Source organism: Myxine glutinosa, chromosome 5 (genome assembly GCF_964187855.1).
Source record: "Myxine glutinosa chromosome 5, kmMyxGlut1.1, whole genome shotgun sequence".
Taxonomy (NCBI): Eukaryota; Metazoa; Chordata; class Myxini; order Myxiniformes; family Myxinidae; genus Myxine; species Myxine glutinosa.
In genome coordinates, this window is record NC_136265.1 from 133,059,935 (window position 1) to 133,085,071 (window position 25,137).

At 44.1% G+C, this 25,137-nt stretch overlaps 1 protein-coding gene across 1 annotated transcript; it reads left to right on the forward strand.

Annotated features, from left to right (window-relative positions):
* The first annotated feature begins 882 nt into the window (after window positions 1-882).
* On the forward strand, window positions 883-25,022 carry VPS18 (VPS18 core subunit of CORVET and HOPS complexes). The gene is made up of 8 exons (XM_068116180.2): window positions 883-986; window positions 6,472-6,605; window positions 10,757-10,898; window positions 15,705-15,796; window positions 16,015-17,435; window positions 20,770-20,888; window positions 21,048-21,393; window positions 23,919-25,022. The coding sequence occupies exons 2-8, from the start codon at window positions 6,518-6,520 to the stop codon at window positions 24,648-24,650; spliced, it is 2,940 nt and encodes a 979-aa protein (XP_067972281.1). The 5' UTR covers window positions 883-986; window positions 6,472-6,517; the 3' UTR covers window positions 24,651-25,022.
* The last annotated feature ends 115 nt before the right edge of the window (window positions 25,023-25,137 follow it).

Consider the following 25,137-nt stretch of genomic DNA (forward strand, 5'->3'; position numbering starts at 1 on the left):
CCTCACTCACACTCGTGCACACACACACACACACACACACACACACACACACACACACACACACACACACACACACACACACACACTCACTCGTGCACACACACACACACACTTGTGCACACACACACACACACACACGCACTCGTGCACACACACACACACACACACACACACACTTAATCTATTATCAGGTGAGATTTATGTTCCTCTATATACACTACTCACAATAAGTTAGGGATATTGTGGGAGTGAGTTTCTTTTTTTTATAGGGGTTAGGGTTAGGGTATTGAAATCAAGAATGCTGTGTTTTATTACATTTACACTCATTAATAACCATAGAATTATGACCAACAACCTTTTTCAACATAATTAATACACAAAATCAACCACACCGAAGAACCTGCCAATATCCCTAACTTATTGTGAGTAGTGTATATGAAATAAGCAGAGCGTTGATTTAATGCTATTCTAACCACCGAGAGGACTGTCATGTCATCTTCATTCCCCTTGTCCCATGGCGGAATTGGCATTCCTTTCCCAACGTGCTGTTGATTCGTCATTGTTCGACATGTCCACAGATGGAGATCGACACTAGCCTTCGCCATCAACATTAATTCCTCATTTTATACTTTTGCGCTGTTGTTCGTAACAATTACTTCCAATACTGAACCAATAGACATTCCATTATTTCCGTTCACTATTCGTGGCTTTAGGCAGCGTAGTTAGCGGCTGCAACCATCCTTGATAGACAAATTTCATACACAATCTCACATTTGGAAGATAATTCAATTCTCACGGGCCATACCTCATATTTAAGTACGGGGATTATTATAATATATAAAAATACGCGAGAGTAAATGGTCGTAGTGTTCACTTCCGGTTGACCCGGAAGTTTTTTGTTAATGGCGGAATGGCAAATACATGTTTAAATTCTCCTTTTGAGCTGTTCTTTCGCTAGAACGAACAGTGCTATTGTGATACAAAAGGTACGAAGTTTATAGATTTTATATTTCTGAACAACGCGGCTGAATTATAAATAAAGTATTGACAAAAACGTTGCGGTAACTATGGTTTCGTATCCCGATGCAAAATTATAATTATTTTATTTAATATTTCTGTAATTTCCCGCATGAGGGAAAAGAGGGAAATAGATATTTTCTAGTTGGATTAAAAGATTGCTGGTGTTCGTTGGTGAACGTTAACGATCCCGCGGTGTCCTTCGCGAAGAGTAGGCGAGTTATCGCCGGCACCTTGAACTAATTCCATTTGAATGCCAGGCCTGCCCGACGCGTTCGTGAAATCCCCAAAATGGTCCATAAATGTTCACCAGCCGACCCCATGAATAAGATTAAGAAGTGTATTTTGTTTATACCTGTTCGGCGTCTCCTTTACTTCAAGTTCAATCAAGCCATTATGGGTTCGCAGAAGAAGAAGAAGGAGAGACGTTGGTCTCGCATTAAGATTCTTGTGCAGATTTATTTTCTTTTTTGTGGGTGTTGAGTTGTTGTCTTGAGGGGGGGGAAGAGTGCGGGTTATATTTTCGAGGTTATTAAAACTGGTTAATAACACTATAACAGGCAAATGCTCTGGGAATGTCACCTGTTTATATGAAAATTAAATAACCCCAGATTGCAGTCACGTGCAGCTTGGACTGTAGTTTGTTTTCAAAACTCGTAATTTCTGTCATACGATTACGCTTGTAATAACATAGTAATGGTAGTGGTCGTAGTAGTAGTGCTAGTAATACTGGTTGTGTTCGTAGTAGTGATAGTTGTTGTGTTTGTCGTCGTGATAGTTGTTGGGGTCATATCAGTAATAGTGGTGGTAGCGTTCGTAGTAGTAGTAGTAGTAATAGTAGTAGTGGTGTTCGTAGTTGTAGTATTCGTAGCAGTAATAGTAGTGGTAGTCGTAGTAGAGGTGTTTATGGTAGTCGTCGTAGTAGTAGGGTTTGGGGTAGTAGTACAGTAGGAGTGGGGTTTGGGGTAGTAGTTGTAGTAGTAGGGTTTGGGGTAGTAGTAAAGTAGGAGTGGGGTTTGGGGTAGTAGTTGTAGTAGTAGGGTTTGGGGTAGTAGGTGTAGTAGTATGGTTTGGGGTAGTAGTTGTAGGGTTTGGGGTAGTAGTTGTAGTAGTATGGTTTGGGGTAGTAGTATGGTTTGGGGTAGTAGTAGTAGGGTTTGGGGTAGTAGTAGGAGTAGTTTGTGGTAGTAGTTGTGTTTGTGGTGATAGTAGTAGTAATGTTTGTGGTAGTAGTAGTGTTTCTGGTGATAGTTGTAGTAGTAGTAGTAATGTTTGTGGTGATCGTTGTAGTAGTAGTAGTACTAGTAGTAGTAGTAATGTTTCTGGTGATAGTTGTAGTCGTAGTAGTAGTAGTAGTAATGTTTGTGGTGATAGTAGTACTAGTGTTGGTGGTGGTTGTAGTGTTTGTGGTGATAGTAGTAGTAGCAATGTTTGTGGTGGTAGTAGTATTTAGTAGTAGTAATGTTTGTAGTAGTAGTAATGTTTGTGGTGGTAGTAGTATTTAGTAGTAGTAATGTTTGTAGTAGTAGTAATGTTTGTGGTGGTTGTAGTATTTAGTAGTAGTAATGTTTGTAGTAGTAATAATGTTTGTGGTGGTAGTAGTATTTAGTAGTAGTAATGTTTGTAGTAGTAATAATGTTTGTGGTGGTAGTAGTATTTAGTAGTAGTAATGTTTGTAGTAGTAGTAATGTTTGTGGTGGTAGTAGTATTTAGTAGTAGTAATGTTTGTGGTGGTAGTAGTATTTAGTAGTAGTAATGTTTGTAGTAGTAATAATGTTTGTGGTGGTAGTAGTATTTAGTAGTAGTAATGTTTGTAGTAGTAGTAATGTTTGTGGTGGTAGTAGTATTTAGTAGTAGTAATGTTTGTAGTAGTAATAATGTTTGTGGTGGTAGTAGTATTTAGTAGTAGTAATGTTTGTAGTAGTAATAATGTTTGTGGTGGTAGTAGTATTTAGTAGTAGTAATGTTTGTAGTAGTAATAATGTTTGTGGTGGTAGTAGTATTTAGTAGTAGTAATGTTTGTAGTAGTAGTAATGTTTGTGGTGGTAGTAGTATTTAGTAGTAGTAATGTTTGTGGTGGTAGTAGTATTTAGTAGTAGTAATGTTTGTAGTAGTATTAATGTTTGTGGTGGTTGTAGTATTTAGTAGTAGTAATGTTTGTAGTAGTAATAATGTTTGTGGTGGTTGTAGTATTTAGTAGTAGTAATGTTTGTAGTAGTAATAATGTTTGTAGTAGTAATAATGTTTGTGGTGGTAGTAGTATTTAGTAGTAGTAATGTTTGTAGTAGTAATAATGTTTGTGGTGGTAGTAGTATTTAGTAGTAGTAATGTTTGTAGTAGTAACAATGTTTGTGGTGGTAGTAGTATTTAGTAGTAGTAATGTTTGTAGTAGTAGTAGTAATGTTTGTGGTGGTAGTAGTTGTAGTAGTACTAGTACTAGTGTTTGTGGTGGTAGTAGTGTTTGTGGTGGTAGTAGTATTAGTACTAATTTGTGACTATAAATTGAGTCCTATGATTGAAATATTGCATGGAAAGTGTTTTAAGAAATAAATCAACCTTTTGGCTGTTTACAGGTTGGAAGACTTGATAGAGAATCCATTTGAGAGGCTGACACTGCACAGGTTGTGTTAAAAGTACTCGTAGGTCGTTAAAAATACACATGGGTTGTGCACACACATTGATGAATCATCCGACATGTAAAACACCAAGGATGACAGGTTATGGCTGGGCCCGTGGGCCGCGATTCAAACCCAGCCTGGACCGCTTAGAGGCGGGTGTGCGTATTTCTCGGCCATCCCGTCAGCCCGGGTTCATCATTAAGCAGTTTTAAGCCTTGTGGCTTCAAAATGACCGAGTGGATGGAACACCGATGTGTTGCCCTGACAAGCTCCAATAAAGGTGAAACTAGTCGACAGCTTCTCTTTTCATTTGCTTGGTGACACCATTTGATCTTGGTATTCCTTCACTGCAAGAGGTCCTTCTAGAGCTGCGGTCATGATGCCATCGTGACTATGTCGGCATGGCGTTCATCCAGGTCGGAGACCTTAATCACATATACATACGTATGCATGCACCCACACACGTCTCGGCTCATGGAGGAGCTGAACGACAAGGGGAGGTGCGATTGCAAATGACCAGTGTTTGGGTGGTGAGGAGAAGGGGGAAAGAAGGAATAACACAAACAACGAGTAACAATGTCCCACAGGAGCAGAATGGGAAAGAACAAGTGTGTGTCGAAGAGATCATGAATGTCCGTGCGTGAGCGCATGATGTGGTGATGAGAACCATGTTTGAAAGAATGAAGTGAGGAGGATGAGATGATTCCACAGTCGAGAGAATAAGTGGATGAATGAATCCAGGTGGGCAAGGTGTCGACTTCATGAGGGTGAGCAGATGAGGGTTTCTTACTTTCTAAATGAATGGAGAGGTCACGAAGAGAAATACCAGGTACAAGTTTGTATAAAATAGAGAGCCCACCAATTGGCCGCTGGTGGAGACAGTGCCTGGCCTTGAGAATCCACCACCTGTCTTGGGACTTCATTGTTGCGGGAAGGCTTGTTTTTATGTTGTTGAATAACTTCTCTATTTTTAAGGCAGCGACACTCCGTCGACATTGCCATTTGTTCTAGAATTGTTTGCTTGAAACATGAAAGGATCAATTATTGGAGTTTTTTTCACTGGGGTTTTTTTTCACAGGCAGGGTCATTCATCAATAGGTGTGTCCGTCCTTCGGATGCACGTTAAACGGGCGTCCCATCTGCCAGCATTCGTTAGTGGGCATTAAAGATCCCATGGTGTCCGCCGAAATGCAGTTTGGATTTATGCCAGGAAGAGGAACGACAGAGGCGCTCTTTATTGTGAGGCAGTTGCAGGAGAAGTACATGGAGAAGAGGAAGAAGTTGTTTCTTGGGTTTGTTGATCTGGAGAAAGCATTCGATAGGGTTCCACGCAAAGTATTGACATGGGCATTGAGGAAGTTAGGAGTGGAGGAATGGTTGATCAGAGTAGTGATGGCAATGTACAAAAGAGTGCGCACAGCTGTAAGGACGAAGGACGGGAACAGTGGTGAGTTTGAGGTGAAGGTGGGAGTGCATCAGGGGTCGGTACTAAGTCCACTACTATTTGTAGCTGTGATGGAGGTGCTGGCTCAGACCGTAAAGGAGGGTTTACCGTGGGAGTTGTTGTATGCAGATGATCTGGTGTTGATTGCGGAAAGTATGGATGGACTGAAGGAAAAGATGAACAAGTGGAAGGAAAGTATGGAGACAAAAGGTCTGAAGGTGAATATAGGAAAGATGAAGGTGATGGCAAGTGGGAAAGCATGTGGTGAGGTGGAAAGAACTGGGAAGTGGCCCTTTGCTGTGTGCAGGAAGGGTGTCGGAGTGAACTCCATTCAATGTACAATGTGCGCTGAGTGGGTTCATCAAAAATGTAGTGGTCTGAGAGGGTCATTAACCAGTGTGGCAGCTACATTCAAATGTAAGGTGTGCACAGAGGGAGCTGCAGATGGAGGAAATGTTGAGTTGGATCTTGGAGACGGCGTGAAGCTGGAAGGTGTGAAAACATTTTGCTATCTCGGAGACATGCTGAATGGAGAAGGTGGATCAGACTCGGCAACGGTTGCTAGAGTGAGATGTGCATGGAAGAAGTTTCGGGAACTGAGTGGCGTGCTGACGAGGAGGGGTGTGTCATTGAAGCTGAAGGGAAAGGTGTATGCTGCATGTGTGAGAAGTGTTATGATTTATGGGAGCGAGACATGGGTCATGAATGTAGAGCAGCAACGAAGGCTGGAAAGGGTGGAAATGCGAATGGTTCGGTGGATGTGCGGAGTGTCGCTGAGAGAGAGGAAGACAAATGATGAATTGCGAAAGATGATGGGAATAGAGCCTGTGATTGATGCTGTGAAGAGGAACAGGTTGAGATGGTTTGGTCATGTGTTGAGGAAGGATGAAAGTGACTGGTTGAGAAGAGTGATGGAAATGAATGTAGAAGGAAGTAGAGGACGGGGAAGACCGAGAAAGACTTGGCTAAAGACGGTGGAAGAAGACATGCGGGCAAGGGGGTTAACAAGGAGAGATGCATAAAATAGGGCAAAATGGAGAAGATTGTCATGGGGACCGCAAGGCTAACCCCCGCTCTTGCGGGGAAAATGGCCTTAAAATGCATGTTGTGTGTTGTTTTTGGTTCCCGCAAAGAGTAGGTCATGGTACCTTGGCCAAATTCCAAATTCCTGCCCTAACCAGCAGAGGGCGCTGCATTGCTGACACAGCTGCACCCTCAGCCAATGATGCTACTCCACAGCCTTATGCTACATACAAACAAATAACGAAGAAGTGAGGGTATTTTCTTTCCACGGTCTTGCTCCACAATGGTGGTTGCTTGCATCCCTGCTTGGTCTTAATTTTTATACAAATATAGGTTTCACAAAGCTTGCATTTTCTTTTTCTGTTACAGGAAACGTGTGGAGGTTTTTACAGATTACACAGCAGTGAAGAAGAACATGGCATCCATATTAGACCAATATGAGGAGGCGATGTCACGACCAGCAGCTTCACAGTCGCGCACTGCAGAACCTTGTCTGCATTCGGGTAAAAACCGGCACTGAGCTTCTTGGTTTTAGTTGTGATGGAATTGGAAATAATTATTATAATTATAAATGAATGTTGCTGGTGTTTCTTGTAGTCTGACGAGACGGCGTGGAGAGAGCGCACTTGCATCTGAGATGTCTGGTCTGGGTTTCATTTGCAACCCGACTGACTATAACACTGTCGGATTAATGTTTTTGCAGGCAGGGGATTGCATCACAAAGTGTGCGGTCCCTCAGACGACCATTAAGCTAGGGACCTGTATACTTGCATTATTTGGTGGATATTAAATATCCTGTGGTCTCTTTCAACAAAGAGGTTAGTTAAGGCCAGAATTCTGGCTAAATTATTTTCACTTGCATGAGCAAAATAATTTTCTCTCTACCTGCTGGTGAAATCCGTAATTACAACACCATTCCCCGCCTGCACCCGCTGAGGCGATCGCTGACTGTCTGCCCGCGCCTACTGAGCCACACAACTGCGTCACATCACTGCCTGCCTGCATGCAACTGTCAAGCCACATCACTGCCTGCCTGCCTGCATGCAACTGTCAAGCCACATCACTGCCTGCCTGCCTGCATGCAGCTGTCAAGCCACATCACTGCCTGCCTGCCTGCATGCAGCTGTCAAGCCACATCATTGCCTGCCTGCCTGCATGCAACTGTCAAGCCACATCACTGCCTGCCTGCCTGCCTGCCTGCATGCAACTGTCAAGCCACATCACTGCCTGCCTGCCTGCATGCAACTGTTGAGTCACATCGATGCCTGCCTGCCGGCATGCAACTGTTGAGTCACATCACTGCCTGCCTGCCTGCATGCAACTGTCAAGCCACATCACTGCCTGCCTGCCTGCATGCAACTGTCAAGCCACATCACTGCCTGCCTGCCTGCATGCAACTGTCAAGCCACATCACTGCCTGCCTGCCTGCATGCAACTGTCAAGCCACATCACTGCCTGCCTGCCTGCATGCAACTGTCAAGCCACATCACTGCCTGCCTACCTGCATGCAACTGTCAAGGCACATCACTGTCTGCCTGCCTGCATGCAACTGTTGAGTCACATCACTGCCTGCCTGCCTGCATGCAACTGTTGAGTCACATCACTGCCTGCCTGCCTGCATGCACTGTCAAGCCACATCGCTGCCTGCATGCAACTGTCGAACCACATCGCTGCCTGGCTTCATTCAACGGTCGAGCCACATCGCTGCCTGCCTGCCTGCCTGCAACTGTCGAACCACTCTGCTGCTTGCCTGCCTGCCTGCATGCAACTGTCAAGCCACATCGCTGCCTGCCTGGCTTCATGCAACTATCGAGCCACATCGCTGCCTGCCCGCATGCATCTGTCGAGTCACATCGCTGCCTGCCTGTCGAGAAACATCGCTGCCTGCCTTCATGCAATTGTCGAGCCACATCGCTGCCTGCCTTCATGCAACTGTCGAGCCACATCGCTGCCTGCCTTCATGCAACTGTCGAGCCACATCGCTGCCTGCCTGCATGCAACTGTCGAGCCACATCGCTGCCTGCCTGCATGCAACTGTCGAGCCGCATCACTCCCTGCCTGCTTGCAACTGTCGAGCCACATCGCTGCCTGCCTACCGGTAACTGTCGAGCCACATCGCTGCCTGCCTGCATGCATCCACTGAGCCACACCGCTGCCTGCCTGCACACATCGAGCCAACTTCTATGAACATGGTGAAGTGAAGGTGAAGACTAATGCTGCATGGTGTCATTGCCGGCACCGAAGGGGGCCCGGCGGTGACGCGAGCTGAAACGGAGTACTCAGTTTTCACTCCGGTTGTTTGTTACCCTCGCCAGAGGAGAGGGTATTGCATTTAAGTCCATTTGTTTGTTTGTTATTTGGCAAAAAAAAATTTTTTTTGCAAGTATGTTGATCACCCCAGTTTGTGTGTGTGTTTGTTTGTCTGTCTGCTCACTTATACTTGCCTGCAGGTCACAATTTGAAACCGATCTTCACGAAACTTCACCAAATGGTAGAGTTCGTGGTCCGACAAAATCCTATATATTTTTTGAGGTCGAAAGGTCAAAAGGTCAGCATAGGCCAAAGGTCAACCACTTTTTTCAAATTTCTAAAAGCCTCAATTTTCATCTGACTGACTTGAAATTTGAATAGGATATACATGTCGGCGAATTGAATTCAACCACCAACTATTTTTGAGATCAACATCGGCCAAAAGGTCAACATAGCCCAAAGGTCAACCACTTTTTTGTCAAATTTCTAAAATCCTCAATTTTCATCTGACTGACTTGAAATTTGAATAGGATATACATGTCGGCGAATTGAATTCAACCACCAACTATTTTTGAGATCAGCATAGGCCAAAAGGTCAACATAGGCCAAAGGTCAACAACCATTTCAAACTTCTAAAATCCTCAATTTTCATCCGATTGACTTGAAATTTGAATAGGATTTACATCTCGGCTTACTGAATTCAACCACCAACTATTTTTGAGATCAGCGTGGGCCAAAAGGTCAACGTAGGCCAAAGGTCAACCACTTTTTTAATTTCTAAAATCTTCAATTTTCATCCAATTGACTTGAAATCTGAATGGCATTTTCATATCAGCGAACTAAATTCAGCCACCAATTATTTTTGAGATCAACATAGGCCAAAAGGTCAACATCGACCAAAGGTCAATCACTTCTTTCAAGTTTCTAAAATCCTCCATTTTCATCCGATTGACTTGAAATCTGAATAGGATTTGAATATCAGCTAACTGAAACCAGCCACAAACTATTTTTGAGGTCAACATACGCCAAAAGGTCATCATAGGCTAATCTTCTATAATTGTCAATTTTCATCCGATTAACTTCAAATTTGAAGACTATTTGCATATCTGGTCACATAATTCAACCACCAATTATTTGTGAGGTCAAAAGGATGCTCTACCGAGTGCCATTCTACTTTGTTCTCTTTTTCCAAGTGTTGCTCTATGAGTGATTTTTCATTTGTTTGTTTGTTTTTCCGGGCGATATCTCAGCCATCCTTTGAGCTGAAAGCTGAAACTTTGGCACACTAGTGAGCAAGTGCTTTGGCAAAAACGGTATTTCTTGTTTTTTGATCAATCAATCAATTAATTGATTAATTACTCAATTATTATCGATTTATTAAGCATTTATTTATTTCCTTTCTCATCTGGACAATATCTCAGGCATCTTTTGAGTTTGGAAGCTGATATTTGGACATGACAATGACCAAGTGATTTGGCTGTAAAAGATATTTTTGATTTATTGATTGATAAATTAATCGATTTATTTATTGATTGATTAATCGATTTTTTTTCGATTAATGACGGTTTTGAAAAAGTTGCAGTTTTGGATAAAACACTAGTGGTTGAAGTATGCTATTAGCCAATTGATTCAGAAATTATTTTACGATTGATAGGTATTGATTTTAATTAAGCAATTCATCAATCAATTATTGTACACCTCTCCCTCCCTATACCGTCTCTATGTGCTGCACGGCGGTATCGACAGGTGCCGAAGGTGCCCCGGCAATACCTCGCCGGAGGATGTTATTTGTTTATTTGGCATGGGGACAGTGTACTTTGAATGTGTCTGTACTTGTGTAATTTATTTTCTGGTGACGGGATTATCAAACCAGCTGAAATTTTCTGGCCATTATCTCTATACCCTCACGCAGAAATGTTTTTGAGTTGTCCAAAAGGTTTGAAAGGGATGTGTGAATTTGAAGCGGTAATGGATGATGAACATTGCTCGCATGCAGTCGAGAATTGTGACTCCCACAAACATTACTCATTTTGAACAGAACATCAACAAACAATAAATTGCAGCAGAATGGGGTAGCCTGTTCAGCATAAACCATTTGCACCTTTCCCCTTATGATGCTCAGAGTCTAGGTTCAAATCCCATAGGTATTTGTTCATTGTCTACTCATGTCCCTGTAATTCACATTGAAATAGCTACCAATATTTATGTCTTGCATGTGATTTGTGTACAAACTTTAATAAGGGGTTGGTGTCTGATGTGCCAGCTTATTCAAGGTACCTGCTTGCTATAAGGGGCCACATTATTTTAATAATGTGCTTGGGAAACGTTCTGTGCAAAACCTTCAAGATGATGAAGAGTATGATGATTTTTGTCTTTTTTTTAATTTAAATAATTCTTTTTTCAGGAATTGTGAATGCACGGTTTGAGGATGAAACCCCAATTTTCAGCAAAAAGAAAATAAACTTCACACCACTGCATCCTATAACTCATCTTCTTGTCTGCAACAATCAGCTGTGTCTGACTATGGAGCGGAACATGCTGCTGAGGTTTGTGTGCTCACACATATTTTAGGGTGTGCATGTATCCAGTGCAAGATTTCCTTCATGAACTTTAATTTGCCAAATGCTTGTTGCCCATGTGCCTTAAAAAATGAATATACACGGGTGAAACTTTCGTATGTGTACGAAAATCCATATTTTTGTAATGATCCATGGAGGTTTCCGTATTTTCATCGTCAGAAAAACATGCCGCAATTAGAGAGAAATGACGTGCTATTCCAAGATGCTGATTCGCTTTTTAAAAAACCCTTCATCTGGTTCGTTGGGGGTGCAAAGCTTGACGCATCATGACCATGATTATGTGAATTACTCCCATGGTAGTTTTATTTTTTCAGGTATTTTTGTGGAAGTTAGCCGGGTATAAAAGCTTGCAAGCTCGTTGACCGTGATCAGATGTCCGCCAGGCAGAATGACGTCTGTCTATGTTGGTGAATATGGGAATAACGTCCATTGTTGGATTTTACCATTGCCGTTCCCTCCGATGAATTCAACAGAAAATACCGAAGTGCCATCTTTACGTTGTATGAAGTAAAGCCGCGATTCTGCTGCACACACAATACAAAACCTGATAATGTCTGTCGGTCGCTGTGAAGTCTGTGACCACATCGATACGAGGCCAATACAAATAACTTTGACGCAGGAGAAGGCCATTTGGCCCTTCATGCCTTTGTTGCACCACCATTTGAATATATCCGTCAGGCTTTTGACTCGGTTTCCCTGGGTGGTGGGGGAGGGGGGGGTCGGGGGGGGGGCTGCTATGTTTGATTATGACGTGCTAAATCTGCAATGGCCAGTCACCACACCAAACTTGTTCTTACAGAATAACAGTTTATTATAAGAAGGCACAGGAGGACGAAAGTGGAGAATCCTGGGACACAAGATAGATGGACATGAAAACAGGCAGATAAATAAAGTACACTCGCATTCTGATGAATCGAAAACCCACGAAATGCAAGAATTATAATCCAAATCAAAATGGCACGAGCACACAACAGGTTCCAGGCGATGTCTTTTGGACAGACATTACGGCGTTGGGTCTCGTATCCGCCAAGTAAAGAAATGCGCAGAAAACACATGAGGGTCGTGAATGCTCTGGTTTACACTGGAGCGATGGTAATTCTGAGAAACATCTCATTACCTGAGTTTAAAGGGGTCGTGAATCCTCCTAGCTCCAAAAGAAGAGCAAAAGACCCTGAGGACCTAGAAGACCCCAAGCACCCAAAAGACCCCAATGATCCAAAATGACCCAGAGGACCCTAAGGACCCAAAATACCCTGAAGACCCAATGGACCGAAAATACCCCAAAGACCCTTGAATACCATGAAGATCCAAAAGACTATGAAGATCAAAAGACCGAATCGACCCCAAAGACTGAAAAGACTCTGAAGACCCAATGGACCCAAAATACCTCGAAGACCGTTAAAGACCCCAAAAACCCTTAAATACCCCGAAGACCCAAAAGACTCCCAGACCCTTAAAGACCAAAACGACCATGAAGACCCAAAATACTCCAAACACCCTTAAAGACCCTGATGACCCAAAATAAACCAAAGACTGAAAAGACCCTGAAGACCCAAAAGACAGAATACCCTTAAATACCCCAAAGACCTGAAATATCCCAAAGACCCTTGAACACCGAAAAGATAGAAAAGACCCAAAAGACTAAAAATACCTCAAAAACCAAATAGACCCAGAGGAACCAAAATACCCTGAAGACCCAAAAGACCCTGAGGACCCAATGGACTACAAAGACCCAAATTACTCCTGACCAAAAACATCCAAAAGACCCTTAAATACCCCAAACACCAAGAGGACCCAAAACACCCAGAGGACACAAAAGACTCAAATGACCCAAAAGACCCCAAGGAAACTGAAGACCCAAAAGACACAAAATACCCTGAGGACGCAAAACGCCCTGAGGACCCAAATGACCCAGAGGACCCAAAATACCCCAATGACTCTGAAGACCCCAAAGACCCAAAAGAAGAGTAATTATGTCACTTCTATTGGAAATGCAGACAGTGGCTTGCAAACTGAGCCTCAAGTGTGGTGGACAGAAGCGTTTTTGTTTTAAATAACAATAAATACAAGACACAGGGAGGTGAAATTCACTGCACGTGATGTGCAAAACGCAGAGCAAAACGAGTGTTCATTTACGTCTTGTTATGTGCTCCTCCCCGACCCCCTGGTCACGGTGTACCTCCGAGCCCCGAGAGGAGTCACGGCAGAAAAATGTGTTATTCCGTATGTCAAAGATCAATGGTGAAGCCACACCAATTGTTACTCACAAACAAATATTGTATTGAGATCACACATGAATAACAGTACAACAATAATAGTAATCAAAAGTACAATCAATATATCCTATGATGGTACCATCAGTTTCGTAATATATAACTCACTGTGCTCCAAGTGAGTGAAACCAGAACATTCCCAATGCCTCTTTCCCAGCCTCAAACCCAAGTTGATTCCGGTTTCAAGCCGAAGTCGATTCGCTCCAGCGATCGCCAGAACGATGTCCAATCGAGACCAGAATCCCATGCGGATGGCAAGTACAGTCACACAGCCCAAAGCTGCACAAAGGCGCCCTCAAGGCGACTGGGAAATCACACCCTCGGGTATGGACTTTCACAGCTCACAGTCGGCGAACCGCAAATTAATCTTCAAAAGCCACGGTGCACACACACACACCAGATACGTCTGAAAGCGGTGAAAACAGCTGACGGAGCAAAGAAACCTTGCTCGACGCACGAAGCGCGTGAGTCAAAATGGCCGACGACCCGTTCTTGAGACGTAACGGCCCGACGATAATTCTCTTCGGGATCCACCGCCAAAAACCTGACACACAGGTTGATCGGTCACAGCGATGACAACTCTGTCGCAGGGATCCCTTTCCCGGGAAACCCGAAAGTTCGCGAGTGACTCCCGTTCGACAACGTTCGCTTCAGAACTCGGAGCAGCTCGGCTTTCTTGTCCGACTCACTCGCTCCGCCTTCTTTTTATTCTTCTTCGTCTTCGTCCGGTTCCCGATCTGGTTTCCTGTTTCTTTTAACATTAACTTTTTTACCTTTAAAAAACAATAATAGTACATGGAATCAGAAATATTTACAGTGGATGAAAACCACCACAACGGAAGTGACGAATCCGTAACAGTCTGTCGGATGTCTAATAAATGAAAAAGATACAAGCACATTTGTCTGTCCCCCTTCAAAAGTACAATTTGAGTCGGGTTTTATTGGCTAATCTTTTAGCACGACCATGTGTTCACTTTGCTCCATTTTTGAGGATATAAAAAATCGAAAAACATTTTCCATAAAAGAGTAATTACATCTCTTCAAATTGGAACTTTAGACGGTGGCTTGCAAATCGAGCCTCAAGGGTGGTGTACAGAAGCGTTGTTTTCAAATAACAACAAATACAAGGCGCGGGGGGTGAAATTCGCTGTATGTGATATGTAACGCACGTAGAGTAAAACGAGTGTTAATTACAACTGTAGGATTTATAATAAATAGAAAAAGATATAAGCACACCTGACGCTAGGCGGATGCTTCAGACTTTGGAATTCAGTACACTCGAATAAACCTTTCCAACCCGTCATTTTTGACGGGCTTTATACTGGTACTTAATTAAGCGAATGATGGTCATGCGGAAAGGGAACCAAAGGAAACAATAACAAATATGAGGATAACAATAAAAACCTCTTACCCACTACCGCACATACGCACCCATAAAAGAACGAGCGATAAGCAGGTTCATTAATTATCTAACTTGAAGGCCTTCAGATTCACACCACAGGAGATGGATCAGATAGATGGCAGGATGGAAATAGCCTTGCTGTGTCCAGCAGGAACAGATGCAGGTTGTCAAAGAAGCCAGTCATGTCTTTCAGCAGAACGATCTGCTCCGCATGCAGCCGAGTGTGAGTGAGGAGAGGGTTAGAGGTTGTGAGGGGAGAGAATGTTTCTGGTGTGTCTGGCTGGGTGGGGCATGGTATTTCATGGCAGTTTGAGCAGATTTACTCAGCCTCACCAGTGGTTGGTCCCAAGCATCCGCTAACCCCTCCTCCACCCCCTGCTGCACGCGCTTTTTTAAGGTCTGGTTCCCACCTCACTTGGTGACATACAGCGCTCCTCCCCTTTCACTCACCATTGGTCAGATGGTTTGCTTGATGGGTGGAGGACTGCCAATCTCTTGCTTGTCACTGGGGTGGTCCTCCCCCTTCTTTTGGCCTGCTGAAGCATAGCTTTCCCTCCTAAACTGTAGGCCGATGACCTACCCAGACACTAAAAGACATTTAAGACAGATACTAAAAGGGCATTGCTGAACAAAGGGTCAATGAATAAATGCTGAATGTCAAGCAAGGAAGCAGCACTACCATTTAAAAAAATGTTTGATATGACTCAGCCATGGTTTGAACCACCGGCACCGCCCTCCCAGATTCAGAGAGGACGCTCTTAACTGTTTGGCCAGTCTGGTTTTCTTTGGCCAGTTTGGTCTGGTTTTGGTTTTATCCAGAATGTATTAACCAATTATGATGTCACTTAAGGTATAATTTGCTCAGGTAGATTATTTCAATACACAAATTATTGTCATAATCATTGGTCTTCATATATGATGTTCCATTATTTTGAGGATTTATGGTTTGGAGCATGTAGAGTTGGCTGAAAATGTCATAAATTAGCAATGGAGGAAGAGGAGGAGGAGGAAGAAAGAAAGAGGAAGAAGATGAAAAATGGAACTGATCACATACCATGATAGGACTATCATTCTTACCAGAATGTTTTCTGTACATAGGATTGATCTTGACAACACTGAACGCATGGATGAGATGGAGATTACACGCAACCAAGACGAACGAATCCATAAACTTTTCCTGGACCCCACAGGTATGGCCTTCATTCTTCTTGTGCAAGTGCTGAGTGTGTTAAGAAGAATGCAGCACGATCCTGAACCAAACGATTTATTAAATATGACATTTTGATTTATTATTTCTTTGCTCTGCTTGAATATAATGCTTGTTGCGTCTTCTTTGACTAGTATTTTACCGTCACACACAAATGCCAAAAATGTTATTTAATGTTACATTTGTTTGTTTCTTTCGCAGGTAGTCACCTGCTGATTACTCTCGTTTCCCTGGAGACATTGTATGTGAGTCGTTGTTCCCGCAAAATACGGACATTGCCAAAGTGGCGCAGTCACTTAGTGGAGAGTGTTGCGTGGAATAAATTTGCTGGCACCGAGGCTTCCACAGGTTCTGTGCTAGTAGGTACACGCAGGGGCATGATCTTTGAGGCAGAGCTCAACTCCACAGAACAGGGCCTGTTTGGTGGTAGCCCAGATGTGACCTTTCGCCGTGTCTACGAGCTTGAAGAGGACGGTGAGCCGGCACCAGTTTGTTGCCTTGAAATGGAGCGTATCTTTGAAGGCAGGTACCTAGTTATGGCCACCACTAGGAAACGCTTGTATCAGTTTGTAGCAACGGGATCAGAGGGTGACACGCCTGCTCTTCAAGGTCTCTTCAGTCGGTACTTGGACGAACCTCCCAGTTTCTTAGAATTCCCAGCACATTTCGGCTACTCTGATCTTGCATTGTACACCCCCAAGTTGCGCTCATCGCCCCGTGCTTTTGCCTGGATGACCGGTGCCGGGGTTTACTACGGATCTCTGGATTGCGGTCGACAAGGCTCACTGTTAACAGACACACAGCAATGGAACTATCCCACAGACTTAAGTGCAGATCAACAGCATCCATTGTCAATCACACTCACGCAATTCCACTTTCTACTGCTTTTCCCCGATCACCTGTCAGCGGTCTGCACCCTCAACGGGCAGAGGATTTTCCAGGATCCTTACCCTTCCAAATTTGGTAATTTGCTAAAGATGGTAAAGGACCCCATAAAGGGGACTGTGTGGACATACACCGATAGTGCTGTCTTTCGCTACTACATCACACAAGAGTCTCGGGATGTGTGGCAAATGTACCTGAGCTTGGGTCGTTTTGACCTGGCAAAAGAATATTGCAAGGACAGGCCAGAATGCCTGGACAAGGTACAAACAAAGCAGGCAGAGCATTATTTTGACGTTGGGAAGTATGCAGAAAGTGCCATGTACTATGCACTTACACATGCACCTTTCGAAGAAGTCGCACTGAAATTTGTGAAAGCCAAACAGGATGATGCACTCAAGATATTCCTTTGCAAAAAGCTTGGCAATCTGAAGTCTGAGGAGAAGACTCAAATTGCCATGCTTGTAGCCTGGATTGTTGAACTCTATCTGAATAGACTTGGGGAGCTGAGAGATGCAGGCGAATCAAAGATCTCTTTGTTCAAAGTGACCAGAGATGAGTTCCATAAGTTCCTTGCTCAAAATCGGGTTAAGGAGTGTCTTCTGGCAATGCAGACTCGTGCCATGATCTACAACCTCATCGCAAGTCACGGTGATGTGCAAGACCTGCTCTTCTTTGCTACACTTATACAGGACTACGAGAGGGTTGTCCTGCACCATTTGCAGCAAGAAGACTACTTGGTAAGTCATTTTCCAACAGACTGAAAATGTTTGTTGTAATTGTTTAAAGGGGGTTTTTTCATAATAATGCTGGGCTGCTTTTTTCGGGGTTTTTGTATACATACATAGTCAAGGTTCATGGAAGAGCTAGAACACAGAATGGATCAGGAGGAAACATCAAAATGAACAACAGGAGGAGGGGGAAATGCCAACAGCAGGGCCAAGGGATAAAATAAACGCAGACAGATAAATAAGTGATGCGGGAGGGATAGGGGAGAACAAGATGGATATAGAAGCAAAGTTTTGTAAGGGGTGGGGATGGTTTATTATGTGTAGAAAAGATCATTGATTTGGATGGGAGGTGATTTGAGATGGTGGTGAACATCTGTCTTGGAGACCTGGAGGGAAGAATGAGATTGAAGAGAGTGTGGAGGTTGGTTTCACAGGTGGGGAAGAGGAACAAATGAGTGTAGGTGAGCAGTGGTTCTAGATTTTGGCAGTTTTACGAGGAGGGGGTTGCTCGTGGACCGCATGCATCCTGCAGATAACTGTAGGGGGGTGGGGGGTAGGACAAAGCACGGAGAGGGCAGAGGGTGCAAGACCAGAAAGGAGGCGGAAGAAGGCAGAGAGACCACTGACCTGTCTGCAATGGTGAAGTGATAGTGATAGGCCCATGGAATCAGCTTCATTGCGAAAGATTCCAATGATCTTGAAGGCCTTGGTTTCCACGTCGTCAAGCTGAGCAAGGTGTGAGGCAGGGAGCCAGCCCAGAGAGGAGAGCAGTATTGCTTCGAGCTGTGGATGAAAGCCTTGTAGGTGGATAGGTGTGCCAAGGAAGGACTTTGCATGACATAGGATTCCCAGTTGGTGACAGGCTTTGCAGGCCAACTTAGAAATGTGGTTTCCCAAGAGATATGGCTGAGAGTGAGACCCAAGAGCTTGAGTGACTGAACTTTGAGGGTTGTTGACAATGTAGATGGGATGGTTTGCGGTATGGTCCAATAGGAGAGTGTGGGATTTCTCAGGGTTAAAGACATATTCCAAGTGTTTGACCTGTTTGTGATTTTATCAAGGTCTGAAGAGAGGGAAGGGAAGTCCAGAGAAGAGTGACCTGGTCTGAATCCAAATTGACGATCAGAGATCAAGCCAATGGAGAAGAGGAAGGATTTAATGTCGGAAGCGATGATGGATTCCATGACCTTGTTGATGATTGGGAGAAGGCTGATTGGTCTATAGTTGCAAGGATCTGATTTTGCGCCTTTTTGTGCAAAGCGGTAATGTTGGCTGATTTCCAAGCTGATGGCAGATTACCTTGAGAAAAAGAGAGGGTGAAAAGGAAGAGGGAGGAAGTGCAAGAGCAGCAAAGCAGGTTTTTAGAACTCGTGAGCTGATGCCATCGGACGCAGTTGCCGAATCGATTGAAAGACGGGGCCAAAATAATATACAGACTTGGCATTTAATATGGAATATTTTTTTTCCTTGACTTGGGTTTACTTTCTTAACTCAGTATATCAATCTGGTGAGTTTCTTTTACACTTTGGTGATTTATTTGTTAAAAGAACCATGTCACTGATTGTCTGTCGCAGCAAGAAGTCAACAACAGGATTATATCACAGGTGGCGTGGCAAAATGTACGGAGAGGTGCATTTGATGATTGGCTTCACAGTCGGCTATACAAGGGTTGTTGCGTTCTGTATTAGTGGAAAACAACTGCTGCACGTCTCCAAAAGTTATTGCAGCTTCCTCTGGAGATTGTCCGTCAACTCGACAATGCTGTTTGTCATGGAGTGGTGGCTTTACGAAATTATGGCATGAAACAGCGTGCTATTGCTCGGCAGTATGGCATCACTCAAGGTCAGGTGTCAAAGATCCTGAAACAAAATGCTCAGAGGGGTGTCCCTACTCCAATACCGAGGCCAGGATGTCCCCGCAGAACCACAAGGAGGGATGATCGCCAGCTGCACCTGTTAGTCCGCAATGGCCGTACCAAGTCAGCTAATCGGCTTAGGGCTGAGTGGCAGCAACTGACAAATGTGCCTGTATCCAGAAGGCTAGTCAACCAACGACTGGTTCAAGCAGGCTATCGTGCCAGGCATCCCCTGAGAAAGCCACGCCTGACCAGACAACACCGCCAGCGCCGAATGCAGTGGGCCAGAGAGCCCCGCCAATGGCAGCCAGGACACTGGAATCACGTGATCTTCAGTGACGAGTCTAGATTTCTGGTCTATCGTCAAGATGGCCGCGTCCGAGTGCGCAGCCAAGTGCATGAAGCCTACAACAAAGATTGTATAGTGCCAAGAGTCCAAGCTGGAGGTGGTGGGGTGACCGTTTGGGCTGCTTTTCATGCAGGGGGCAAAACTGAGCTGGTTGTTCTGAATGGAAACCTGAACCAGTTCAAGTACAGGGCCATTCTGGAAGAAACATTGCTTCCATTTGCTCGTGCAGCCTTTCGAGGAAACTTTGTCTTCCAAGATGATAATGCACGGCCTCATCGTGCTCGCATGATCCAACACTTTCTTGCTGACCGTGGTGTAGAGCATATGGAGTGGCCTGCCTTGTCCCCGGATATGAATCCGATAGAGAACTTGTGGGCAGAATTAACGCGTCAAATCGACCACTTGGACCAGCAGCCGACCTCTGTGCGTGAATTGCGGCAGGCTATTGTCACTGCATGGCAAGCGATACCTGTCCAAACCTTGGCAAATCTCGTGAACAGCATGCCTCAACGTGTACGTGCTCTCCTGAATGCTCGTGGGGGTTACACGAAGTACTGAACTGTAATTTTACTGTCCGTAATCCCAGTCGTAATTTAACTTTTGTTTTTGTAAAAAAAAATTTTGGCTAATGTGCAAAATAAAGAGATACTTCTGGAAAACGTACAGAAGTTTAACACAGTACTGTCCATGAATTGAGTTCGATATCAGTTTACATCACTTTCAAGGATCAATTTATTTGTTTCGAAATGTCAAATGTGGTTTTTGTTTCTTTTAAAGGTCACATTAACAAAATCTAGAATAATTTCAACATAATTCCAATGAACTTTTGGTTCTGAGACATCTTGAAAAGTAAGTTCACCCCCACAAAAAAAATATTCCATATTAAATGCCAAGTCTGTATGATGTTGCATGATATTTTATTCACAGAAATTATTTTATTTTATTCACAGAAATTCAATATTTTAGGCCAGATCTGGCCAATTAGATTTTGGTTCAGGTCTGAATCAAGATCCGGCCTATCAGTGGGATACAAAACGTAAACTGTTCAGCCTGGCGGAGGTATGAGCACTACCGAGTGCTGTTCTAGTTACATTTGTTACATCATCCTTCCCAGCTGATTGATTGCCTTTGTTTGTTAGGGTGCCCTGGAGGTCATGGCAAAGCATGGGAATGACAAGCTCTTCTACAAGTTTTCTCCTTCATTGGTGCAACACATTCCCCGCGAGGTTGTCAGGGCTTGGATTGAAATGGCACGCAAGTAATTTTTTCACAGACCGGCACTTTTATTCCTCTGATACTTTAAAAAAGTTGTTGCATTTCCCAGTTGGTGGCTTTAGTAAATCCATAGTTTGGGATTGTTCTGTTGGTATATGTCTCACAGTATCCTTCTTTACAAACCATTTCCCCATATCCTCAGCGGTAAACTGGAACCAAAGCGGTTGGTACCAGCGCTCGTTGGAGTATCTCATGGTGTGTTGGCTGGTGACTTGGCCCATCACGCCCTTCGTTTCCTTGAGTTCTGTGTGGAGGAGCTTCGCGTGCCTGATGGAGCCGTGCACGATGCACTGCTTGCCTTGTATGCACAGCATGAACCCACCCAGGTGCTTCTCTACCTAGAGAGGCAGGGTAGCTCGATCGAGCTGGTGCACTACGATCCAGGTGCTGCACTGCGACTGTGTTTGGAGCATGGCCTTTCTCGGGCTGCCGTACACCTCTACAGCATCCTGGAGCAGTACGAGGAAGCGGTAGACCTTGCACTGCAGGTGCCTGTGCCTTTAATCACAGTCTTCTTTATGCCATTGTCTCATAACAATAGAAGGCCATCCATTATACAAGTATAAATAGTGAAATTATTGACCTCCGCCCACCCCCCTTCGGTCCACCACCCCTTCTATTTCATACATGTTTTCCTCCTCCCATAACTCATATCTCCTCCTGACTTTGTTTTCCTTCTCCCACAATCTGTTACGTTTCCTTCACTTTTCTAGCCTTCCTCATACCCTTCCTTTTCTCAGTCTTGATGCTTTCATACACGCATGCTCTGCAACAGAAACACACGTGTTCATTTTTATACTGTGCACAAAACAACATACGTCTTGCACAAGTTCCACTGTGGTCTAAACCTGCGACAAAATCCGGTAATGGGCCGATTGCGAAACACGGATTTAATGCGCTATTAAATAATTAACTCTACAACTTTCATCCGTGTCAACCTCCCCACAGTTATATCAGAACAAACTCATTCGTCAAATTGTCATCAATTGCTTAACCCCAATATGGGGCTGTTCAAAAATGATGTAACGCTTGATTACTGTCATTTCGTCTCGGTGATATGGTGGGTGGAGTCGAGCGACAGATGTGGGTGTGGTCTAGTAGTTGCCTGACCAATGGGTGCACATTTCAGAAATCGACCCCCAAAAATAACCACAATAATAACAGCAGCCCGAAGCTCTTGTGGGACTGTGACATGTCGCAGGTAAAAATGAGGAAGTTGTGCCCGATTTTAATGATTCCCTTATCTCCTCCGGTCACCCAACCTCTCCCCAATAATACATTGCAAATCTTGGTTGGTGTCATATATTGGAAAGCAGGTGAGCTCCAGAGCTGAAAATCGACATGGTTTCATTGTTCAATGATATCTTCCCATGTACCAAATTTTATTAAAATATGAGAATGGATGGTTTGGTGGGTGTGTCTGTGTCTGAGACACCTGGTGGGCGTGTGTTTGGTTTCACACGGATCAACTCGTGGGAGAAAAAGACAATGAAGTGAAGTTGAGCTTCGAGCCAAATTTGGAAATGGAAACGGAACATAAGTTTCTGGATAATCAATTAAACAAGAGCTCAGACTAGAATACCTTATTTGGCAATGCCAGCCAATTCCTACCTTTTGTTTGACAACTCATGAGAATATAATCATCCTGAACATAAAACCATCTAGTCTTTGCAATGTTTTTCAAATTGCCTTTACATCGTTTCCTATTTTTTGGGGAAAAGCATATAATTCCCGAATTTGTTGCTCTCGATCTATCAGATGCACTTCGTCCCTGACTTAGGCTAGCATCACACCAAAGTAGTTCTATCCCGTTCTACCCCGTTCTAAAAAAAATACTAGAACGGGCTGTGATCACTAGAATGCGTAGTTTGGCATAAAATACGATGCTAGTTCGTTCATAAGCAGTCCTCAATACGTCTATCTCGTTCTTATCTCGTTCTTAGCCAGTCTGCAGTCCGTTTGTATCCAGTTCAGATCGTGTAAAAGTGCCCGTTCACCTCATGCCGACAACGTTTCGAAGCAGTTCGAGCCCGTCCGTAGCCGTTCTCAACCCGTTCTTAACCAGTTCAACCTCGTTCTACCTCATTCTACCTCGTTCACAATACGTCCAAGCCAGTTCTAACTAATTCTTAACCCGACCAACTCGTTCGCACTACGTCCTCATCTCGTCCCTAGTGCGTGTGTACTCGCGTCCTGGCCCGACTGCTATGAATACCGAGCGCGTTGTAGCCAGTCCTCATTCAAGTTCAGGGCTCCGAGCTGTACACATCTACAATACAATCTCCGATCATCATCCCTCCAAAGAGAAGTCGATTCAGAAAGACAGGGCGAGCGAAATCAAGCACAAATAGCCCTGCTGAAGGCCATGCAGATCCCCCTGAAGTTGCTGAGACTATTGAGGCAGTTTGAGGTTATAGGTGTGTGTGTGTGTGTGTGTGTGTGTGTGTGTGTGTGTGTGTGTGTGTGTGTGTGTGTGTGTGTGTGTGTGTGTGTGTGTGTGTGTGTGTGTGTGTGTGTGTGTGTGTGTGTGTGTGTGTGTGTGTGTGTCTAATTGGAGAACGGGATGGACGGGATAAAATTTTGAGCAGGCTCAAAGTTCTAGAGCACCCTCCCCGTCCGAGCCCGTCCATGAAGTTCGTAAAAAGACTGTAAATAGTTGCTACTACGTCCACTACGTTCATACACAGTTGGAGCCCGTTCGACAACATTTTCACGAACGTATTGAGAACTAGTTTGGTGTGATGGGGGTATTAGATGTGCAGAAATTAAGGGAATCGTTTTTTGCATGGAATCTAGATGTAGGAAGTCATTTCTTCCCTTTTTGTCTGCACACATGCCAAGCATTGCACAACCACTGCGGAACTTAAGTATTGCGATTTTAAAAGTATTTTTGGTGGTGTTTTTGGTTTTTTCCCCCCTTTTTTATTTGGTTAGGCAGAATGTAGACAAGGAATGTTCGGGTTGAATAAGTTTTTGTGCTGAATTTGACTTCTTTACATTGTTTGCCTGATAGGTGGATGTGGAGTTGGCAAAGCAGAACGCTGACCGGCCAGAAGAGGATGATGAACTGCGCAGGAAACTCTGGCTGAAGATTGCGTCCCATGCAGTGGAAACTGGACAGGATGTGCAGCAGGCCATGGCCTGCCTTCCCAACTGTCACCTACTCAAGATAGAGGATGTCCTGCCTTTTTTCCCAGACTTCGTAACGATTGATCACTTCAAAGAGGCAATTTGCAGCTCACTGCAAGATTACAACCAGCACATCGAGGAACTGAAGGTGGAGATGGAAGAGGCAACAGAGAGTGCACTTCGGATCCGTGATGACATAAAGGAGGTACGGAACAGACACGGTGCGGTAGGTGCACAAGACCGTTGCACCTCATGCGGATTTCCTCTTCTTAGCCGTGGATTCTTCCTCTTTCTGTGTGGCCATCGGTTCCACGCCGACTGTCTCGCCCGGGAGGTCTTTCCACATCTCTCCAGTGCCAAAAAGACTGCATTGGATGAGCTTCAGCAGCGACTCGGTGACAGTGGCACTCCGGCGCCTGGAAAAACGCGCAGGCACATCCATCGAGGTGAGGATGAAGGAGCGTCTGCAACAGATAAGCAGCAGCTGTCACGTGAGCAACTGAAGCAGGAAATAGATGACATAATTGCTGCGGAGTGTATTTACTGCGGAGACGTCATGATAAAGTCCATTGACAAACCTTTGGTGGAAGAGGCTGAGATGTCTGGCTGGTTGTAGGTTGTTGTTGTTGTTGCGCATTGTTGATCTTGTGCAGCTGGAGGTTGGCAACAGATATCATGAAAGGTGGTTGGAGTGTATATTTGTGAGATTGGTTTTGAATTGCACAATTGTATGATAAATTACGTGATTTTGTTTAGCAAACTTGATATTTTGATTTCTCTTGTTTCATTCCTTAAAAGCTGGAATTTTTTTTTTTACCATTTCCTAATTACCAGTGTTACATGTGCAATGCTTTTGTTTACAAATCTAAACTTGTGCATCTAGCTGATCCCCGTATCACAAACAGATTTAGACATTTTAAAACTATCAATTGTCGGGCTGGTCTGAGACAAACAACTGTGCTGAAAATAAATATTGCTCCTGCTCCTAGCCCTCGGCTGTTTCTCATGTATTTATAAGAGTATGATGCGTTTGGTGTGTGCCACCATTTTCAGCATCACATATTGCGTGGACACACACACATGAAAGAAAATAACTTCTTGTT

Coding starts and splice junctions, on each gene's coding strand:
- VPS18 (XM_068116180.2), top strand. CDS start 6,518: ATGGCATCCATATTAGACCAATATGAGGAGGCGATGTCACGACCAGCA. Junction 6,606..10,756: donor AGAACCTTGTCTGCATTCGG/GTAAAAACCGGC, acceptor TTCTTTTTTCAG/GAATTGTGAATGCACGGTTT. Junction 10,899..15,704: donor GAGCGGAACATGCTGCTGAG/GTTTGTGTGCTC, acceptor TTCTGTACATAG/GATTGATCTTGACAACACTG.